The sequence below is a fragment of the Saccoglossus kowalevskii genome, chromosome 8, assembly GCF_978046115.1.
Source record: "Saccoglossus kowalevskii chromosome 8, keSacKowa6.1, whole genome shotgun sequence".
Lineage (NCBI taxonomy): Eukaryota > Metazoa > Hemichordata > Enteropneusta > Harrimaniidae > Saccoglossus > Saccoglossus kowalevskii.
Window position 1 is genome coordinate 27790317 of NC_140648.1, and position 8893 is coordinate 27799209.

Below are 8893 nucleotides of genomic sequence, written 5' to 3' on the forward strand. Positions count from 1 at the left end.
TATATTGTATTTCGGCCTGAACCCTCTATATTGCAATTCAAGGAATTAACCCCTTATGTGCATCCATTTCCTACCTTGGTATCACCCACCCCTGAAAACAAACTCTTAATACCACGCTGAAGCGTTTGGTAAAAACCGACTTAGAACGCATCGATTACGACTCTGATGGAATTCCTATTATGTCTTTACTAGACTCCTCACATCCGACAATGTACAACACACACTTGCACTTGCCAAGTGCGACCACGTATGTGCAGTCGGTCCGGCGAATCATTTATTTAACAAAACACAGTAATAAAGCTGACTAAAAACGGCTGCCATTACATTGCAGGTGAAGTGTACAGATTGAAAACAACTATATAAAATGCGAAAAAAAATATATATTGATGCTCGGCAAATGCCACTAACTTTACTCTGTCAAAGAAACATTTAAAATAACTGACAAAAAACATCGACAAAAATAACAACCCCCGTTACTGGCACACCGACTGCCCAGGAAAAACCAGGAATAATAAAAAAAAAAAACCTTGGGGACAAAAAATCCCTGGAAACCTGTACCCGTTGCACTGTCAAACATGCCTAGGGGAAGGTGGCGGATATCGCCCTGTATTATACAACAAACATTAATACACTTACAAAACAACCAATTGAAAACTGCACAGTAGCAAGACTGGCTCCCTACTTTGAGCTTAAGGTCGAGCGCCACTCACGTCTACGTGTCAGGCTAATGCTGTAATCTGCGTTCATTATCCCATGTGTTTGTGTGTGGGTGTGGGTGTTTGTAAATTTATTTATTTTTCTGTCTTTTACCCTGTTAGAATATTTCACTTCAAATACTAGTATTCCTTAAAGGAAATTTATTTCTTTGTAGATTTTAATACGCTCTAGACCACAGAGAACAGATAAGTCACGGAAGTATTGCAATGAGTTATAAATCACCTTTTTACCGTAATCCTTGACCTAGACTGGAATTTCCGCACATTCCGTTAGCTCGAACATTATCTTCTCTGGAAGCCCACGTACAAATTTAAAAAAAACAATGAATTTAACTTTGAACTAAAACCGACTGAATATATTGACAATTACTCAGTCTGTTTTATTTAGCAAACTGCAACTCAGTCGAGCCGAAATCGAACGAACCAATCTCAGTGCAATCATCGACAAACGAACATTTACTGTAGTTCTACGTGATCACACACACACATATCATCTCTTGTCGGGTAAGTACGAGAATTAATTAATTAATTAATTAATTAATTAGTTAATTAGGTAATTAATTAATTAATTAACTAATTAATTAACTGATTAATTAGTTCCTTTTTTATTCTACGGGTAAATAATATATCAATAACGACTGGACAGTGAGAAATAAAACCGAGAAATCCTGCGGGCAGGCCAACACCAAGTGGCACGGACAATGGGGGAATCGAACCCCCCTGCCCGGTGCCATCGGGATAACAGTCATCCGTTTGACACATTTCTCGGTTCAAAATAAAACGATTTAACGATTACAAGTGATTAGCGGAGGTTACAAACAGATAAACAATGAACAAGTGACGAGAGGTGAGTTAGAGACATGTACGACATTGAACGATAAAAATAACAAATGGTTCTACACTTATCGTGGATGCTTATCCACGTGTGTGTTTCTCGATTCAATTATATTTGTTGTTGTTTAATTATAGTTATTATTTTTCATTCGTATTTACTTTGTATCGATAGACAACCATTTTCTGTATTTGTTCGTTTTGGTTTCATTCGATTCCAAGCATTATTCTCTGAGTTATGTCTGTTAGAAGCCGTTTCATGCTTCATTTCACCTCACAATACATGTATTCCTATGACAAAGAAGCACAAATCAATTTATTGTAAGCCATTTACGTAATGTCCACAAACATGCCTTTGTCACACATTCGAGAGAAGTCGCAACTTTGTAGCGGATTAAGCCGAAATGTTTATTCTATAGTGACCTTCTCACATGGCACACCAATCATAGCGTTTTTCCTCCAATTTTAAAATCCGCGATGTAATCCTATTAACCCTATATAAAAGGTGTTTTAGTGCATGTTTAGTGTGGATTGTTCTAATTGTACTTTGATGCCAGACTTGTCTTCCGAAATAAACGACGTATTACAGTCTACCATAGTTTTTTGTGTTACCATTACACAATCACAGTGCTCACAGTTTTTTTGGACCTGATCGAATGTGTGCGATAGACAGCCACAACACTCAAATAATTACAATTCGAAAAATACTTAAAAGTACAATAAATCTAATAAAAAGCAACTGAAAAGGCGGGTTTGTACAATTAAAAAGGATATTATTCAGCCATTGTCTAAGATATCGGGGATTATCAGTGAGTTGTCATCCAGGATTGCAATGGCGTCATTAATGCACCACTGTGTTTCAAATACATCTAGAGACTTTGTGAGCAGGTGATAGTTGTATTCGTTAGTTACCCGATACCTAATTTTGGATTTAAAACACTGTAACACATTTGTTTGTACCCGATCGTTTAACTCTTTATATCGTGTTACGTGAGTTGCCACTTTCATGGTTGTAATTATGTGACAGAGCAAACGATGTGTAGCGGTTCATTTGCTTGGTGGGCGAGTATGTACCAAGAAAGTGGTATAGTGTCAATATTTATAAGTTTATTGGCAATTAATTTCAGCAAGCTGAAAAGTGGAGCGAGTCTTGAGCATTCAATAAAATGTGGGTAAGGTCGTCCCTTTCGTCACAGAAGGGACAAGTATCAGTGGTCTGGGCTTTGGTTTTTAAAAGAAACCCGCCAGTTGGGTAGGCGCCGTGGAGCATGCGCCAATTGAGGTCGCCGTCTTTCTCTGTGATTGGGGTCATATAACAATCTCCAAAGACAGGTTTAGAGTTGGGAGAGAGAGAGAAAGTAATTAATTAACTAATTCAGTTGTTTGTTTGTTTGATTATTTGTGACGGAATGTAGGGGTCATTTAAATCATGGAAGGTACTAACGTTACATGTACATAAACGTCTGTCCCCTATGCAAATTAGTACGTGATCACGTGTTGACACGTATTGTTGTATTACTCAGGGCTGATATTGATTTATTTTTTTCTGTTATTTATATTCATCGAAAAATACAGTTCTCCGGGCATGTTTAGTCTATAGCGATTTTAATACATTTCACACACGCGTCCTGTGATGTCGCCCTCCATAGACGAAAGGTTCGAGTTCAATTTTCACTGATTTACAACTTGTTGTTATCGTCAAACTAATAAATAAAAATCTCAGTTAAAAATAGACTGACTTGAAAAAAAGTAGTTCATTAGAACGCAGTGCATTAACCTCCGTTATTATCTGTGTATGCAGTCAGTATTCACCTGTAAACAATTACTGAAATATAGCTAGGTTTTGTCGAGGAATAGCATGTCACGTGACCACACGCCACGCAAATTGGGAGTGACCCCAATCTAGAACGACTTCAGTGCAGCATACTGTAGGCCCATGATAGCAGAGGTCTCGCGCTGTATATCGCTAGTCAAGGTCGGGCCATTAACGCCTCTCAGCATTGGTCTTCACCCACTGACATCGTATGTAATCGGAAACATGGTGCTACAATCAAACCTCCTTCAATCGGTCGGTGTGCTGGCTGGCGTTGTGTTCACGTTGTACGTGCTGTGTCAGTGGAGTCGGTTCGTGCACTACCATGTCAAACATATCGCGGCATTTATATGGAGTGGATTTCTGGCGGCCTTTGTAATACCGTGTGCGCTGTTACGTCCTATGGACCCCACTAATACAAGGTACGGTCACCATGATTGTTTGGTATGTGTAGACGCTGCCACACCCACACTGATATTTATTCAAACAACTGTCTATCAGTTCTGTCTATAATTCTACGTAGTATAACGAGCATTTGTATTTAATCCACAAAAGCTATCGTTGACAGGGATTTGTATGCAATGGTTTCGGCATACACCCTAGATTTTGGTAATCGAAGAGTAAGTCCACCATCCTACCAATTTATTAACCCTGCAAATACATAGTCGGAGGGTAGTAGTTGTGGTGGTGTGGTATTATGATTCAATCTTGGCTGACAAAATTCAAGATAAGAAAATCCGGGCGGAAAAAATCCTGGTATTAATATGCGTGTTTTGATATTTCATATTTTTAAATTTAAAACGGGACTGTAAACAGCACACTGTGATGAAATATGTAACATTAGAATACGCACATCTACCGTGTAGATATTAATATTTGGACTTTATAAATCTTAAAAAATATATCTACAGACATTATGTGGTCCAACTACGAATAGAAAGTCTCCATTTCTACATATTCTACAACATTAATATTGTTTTCATAGTGTCGGTAAAAAAAACAACAACTATAAAATGTTGGTACGATGACTGTTAGATTGTCGACAACCCTCAGGCAAGAAATGCCTCTGGTCTTCGTTGAAATGCCTTTTGATTTAAATTAGCATACGAACAAATTAGGGCTGAGGACAGCCGACAGTCTAGGTGACTGTTAGCACCTTGATATTGTCTTTTTGGGACTTCGTTCTACCGTGATTTTGGCGTGTGTTCTGGAGCTATTCACTTGTAAAATGTAGTATATGGATCCGGAACCTGGTCCTGTTTCGTCTATTTTGTTCTACTGCGTAATCATATATCGTAATCGTAATATATTTCATGAATCAACTGGTTCAAACACGTTAGCTCGACTATGAACACGAATGACCTAGCTGTCACCAGTCTGAGATACGCCTAGAAGTATATGAAAGTGTCCCTTTTGGCTATACCATCTTTTAGAGGGTCTATGGCTATACACAATCCCTCCAGATGTGACGAGCAATCACATAGTTGATTGCTCTCCGGATTGTATTTTACTCGGTCGCTGCGGGCGCATTCCATTTCGCACGACCACGTACTGATCTTACGGTAACACGTTACATCCCACAACGCAACTTTACGAGGTATTTCAGTGGGACAGTTAGAGTAGGCGGTCAGAGTGGGGACCACGAGATTGACAACGGCAGAGTTGGGTCGAAGGTTGAGTGAACGACAGATCGGATCGGCATGCCTCAACATTGCGTTGATGTACAATTAGGCCTCGGAACGTGCAACCCTGGGTGTGTGTAATATTAGAAATGACGAAAACGACACGCAGTGACTTGCGTAATGTAAATATTATTGAGCAGTTCAAATATCACCTATGCGATTCCTAGTAGGTACTCTCAAAGCCAAACAACATAGCCCAAATTCAGCCCAGACAGTGCCACTTATTTACCCGGATTATTCGCCATGTTAACGGGTGGCGGGCTGTTGGGTTTGGATGGATGTGTTTCGTTTTTTTTCTTGTATCCTGACCATTGTATGAAAGCTATAATGAATTGAAATATTGATGAAAAGATCGCACGCGTTATATACGTTGCATGTGATGCGGCGCGACGACCGTTCGGTTTGGTACAACTTATACTTAAAGCGCGGTAGTTGTCGCGCTGCGCATGTGCCACATTTGCGTTGATAAACATTGATTTTCCTACAATCCAATGCGCTTTTCAAATGGAAATCACAAGTATGAGGTTTGACCTGGGCACGACTTGCACTGATTACCGCCGGTGACTTCTTCGATGCCTTCCAATAACATGAAAATTACTTAATTAAAGCTTGGAAACGTCTAAGTTCGTACTCGTTGTTCTGCGCAACAGTCAAAGTCGCCATCTTTGTTTATATGAGACCCATATATCTCGCACATGCGCAGCGCGACGACTACCGCGCTTTAACCACAACACATATATACTTATAGCCGAACCGCGCCATTGTCAATGAGTAATTAAGCATCCCGGGCCACCTAGACTGTGAAGCTGGACGTGCCTCCCTATCTATACTGTTCTGCATCATTAGATATCCTCTTGGCATTTGCCTGCTCTCCGTTAATAGGTGGTACACTTTTTGGGAGAGACTGTTCTTCACCATGCCACTGTTTCAAGCGAAAATAATACCCAAGAATCTGCACTATTTTGATACAGAAGAACCGCAAGTACTTGTAGCCAATCACCAAAGCATAATAGATAACTTAGGTAAGAGTTTTCAATTTACACGATGAGGCTTGAATGTTACTGTGGATGGAATTATATGTGTGTGTACGCACTTCAGTATATGATGTGAAAGTATCAAGAAGCGTGAGACCAGTCTGGTTCGCGATTTTCGCCATGGAAGAAATGCATGATAGACACAATACACGAGGACACTAGTGTTAAAGCGCGGTGGTCGTCGCGCAGCGCGTGTTCGAATTTCATAAACAATGTATTTTACACGCAATTTTTTTTTGTAGCTATTTTTAATAGTTATTTAGGACTACGATTACCAAATATTATCTTCAATATATTTTACACGCGTTGTATACGTCGCTATGAATCCCATATCGAACAGGACGCGGCACGACGACTGCCACCCTTTAAGTTATCATGACAAGAAAATCACATAACTGTAAGTTTCGTTTATCTCCACAGGAGCTATGGAAATTTGGCCACAGCGATGCGTGATGGTGGCGAAAAAATCTGTTTTATTTGCGGGTACATTTGGTTTCGCATCGTGGTTGTGTGGAACTATTTTTGTGGACAGGTTCAATGCCGCTAAAGCCAAAGAGACGACAAGAAAAATCGCGAACGTCATGAAAAGGAAGAGGGTTAGTCATTTAATTAATCTTAGGAAACGTGGCGAAAAGGGGAGTGGAGAGAGTTTTTTTTTATTTTACACGTGGTGTACACGTCACATGGGACCCACCAATGATGCAACACGGCGCGTTGCAATGACTACAATGGGAATGAATAAGTGTTCAAAATGTAACATAGACGAGAACAAATTTTCTAGTTTAACGAGATCACAACAACTGAAACGAACAATATTGTGATAGGGTCACATTTTATTACCACACAATTAAATACCAGTAATTGATTTTTTGGCGAGATCATGTGATATTACAATTACAACACCAAAGAGGTTTCTGCCAAAGATTTTACGCAGAAGACACAAAAAAAAATAATAGTTATATTGGCGTTAGTTCTTTATACACATTTTGTATCAATGTAATTTTTTTTACTAGACAAGCGTTTGGATGTTCGCTGAAGGTACACGTAATTACGACAAGTCTGTTGACATGCTACCATTCAAGAAAGGTGCTTTCTACGCAGCCATCGAAGCTCAGGTTTATCTAATCTATTTTTTCTAATATGTAGTCCAGTTTTCTGGGAGATAATTTGACCGTACGAAACTGGATTTCCACATTAAACCGCATTTGTATATTATTCTAACTGAATATTGTGGTACAGTCATTTCGTCTTATCATCGTCGTTCTTTTAAAGCGGAGGGGTCGTCATTTGCGCACGCTAAAACGCAAAGGCTCATGGGTAGACGTTTGTTTGTAAACACGCTATGGCAATCTCTCCCGCTTTAATTACAAGATAATTGGGGTACATATCATGATTATTCAATATCCATTAAAAAAAAAATAATTTTATCACCCAATGTCACGGTTTTTTAAAAATATGTTGATGCTTTAAAATACGAGAATCGAGAAAAAAATATCTAATTTGTAGAACTATGCGGAGATTTTCTAAATCCCCTGTAGTTTGTAATTTCCTGGTTCCAGCACACGAGTCTCATTATTTACCCTCTTCCCGGCATGTGGTCATTTGACAATCTAAAATGGTGGGCGGGGACGTATTTAGATATTTGTGTCGGATCATCGATCAGTGTTCCTTGGGAGGGTAGTTAGTGAAGAGTTTACATATTGTACTTGACAAATCAATTATAGAATAGTATATTTGTCGCTTGTCTTGACCGTTCTATAAACAAATATATTAGGCCAAAGCACATTTTTGTTTCTTTTCTGGCCATACACACTTAGACCCACCAACAAACAGCATACAATTTCATGGGCACAATTTATTCATGGACACGTTTTGTGAAGAAGTACCGTTTTGCTAATGATGACGTCATTTATTTTTATTCCAGGCACCAATTGTTCCAGTTGTTTTCTCCAATTACAGGGACCATGTTAATGCAATAGAGCACCGGTTTGATCCAGGTGAGGGGAAACAAGGCTAAGAATGAGTCCTGATAACTGTGGTCCACATTCTAGTACGATTCAAATAAATCTCTCCTACATAGGCAGAATTATGCTGACAAATTATTAAAAAAACAACTATTTCTTATTAATCTTTTTTGAACAAGGTCAACTTTTGTCACGATCTTTCACAAAATATTTCTTCTTACTTTGTTTATCTTGTGGATGTGTTAAATGAACAATGTTTAATGATGACCCAGTATATAAATTGACATAGATTATCGTTATATAGTCATCAATATAGTTAATATATAATTGTTGTTATTCCCATTTCAGTTGAAATTACGATAACAATTCTGCCACCAATCAGCACCAAGGGTAGAACCGTGAATGACGTGCAAGCGCTGTCAGACGAAGTGAGAGAATGCATGCTGGAGGCATACAGGAAATCGCCGAGCAAAACAATGAAAACTGATCTTAAAAAGGAGTGATAATTTAAATGCTGAGAGAAAATAATCCACTACTATTCGTTTGTTTGGTTCATGTCCCATGACCACCAATATAATAGCCAATGCACGTCTGAATATTCACGTAGAACACGTAACGCCTCTTCCTGAAAACTTTCTGCTTCAAGTTCCGTGTGATTCTGAGGTGGTATTGGTGGACTACAATGCTTCATGTCTGGCGTTGATCAAACCAGGGATAAAATATAGGTTGAGTACACCAGTTGTTAATTTCAACGATCAACATACATACGAATTGATGTTTTTATAAATAAGCTTTGAATACTCTGATAACGTGTTTAACTTCGAAATAAAGCCTACGTATTTCTTACATTCTA

General features: G+C 38.8%; 1 protein-coding gene across 1 annotated transcript; it reads left to right on the top strand.

Moving 5' to 3' along the window:
- Nucleotides 1–3428: 3428 nt before the first annotated feature.
- LOC100378347 (1-acyl-sn-glycerol-3-phosphate acyltransferase alpha-like) lies at nt 3429–8893 on the top strand. Its single transcript, XM_002741992.3, has 6 exons — nt 3429–3782; nt 5925–6064; nt 6497–6672; nt 7090–7191; nt 8001–8073; nt 8389–8893. Exons 1-6 carry the CDS (start codon nt 3484–3486, stop codon nt 8541–8543), a joined length of 945 nt encoding a protein of 314 aa, XP_002742038.1. The 5' UTR covers nt 3429–3483; the 3' UTR covers nt 8544–8893.

Coding starts and splice junctions, on each gene's coding strand:
- LOC100378347 (XM_002741992.3), top strand. CDS start 3,484: ATGATAGCAGAGGTCTCGCGCTGTATATCGCTAGTCAAGGTCGGGCCA. Junction 6,065..6,496: donor AAGCATAATAGATAACTTAG/GTAAGAGTTTTC, acceptor TTATCTCCACAG/GAGCTATGGAAATTTGGCCA. Junction 8,074..8,388: donor AGAGCACCGGTTTGATCCAG/GTGAGGGGAAAC, acceptor TTCCCATTTCAG/TTGAAATTACGATAACAATT.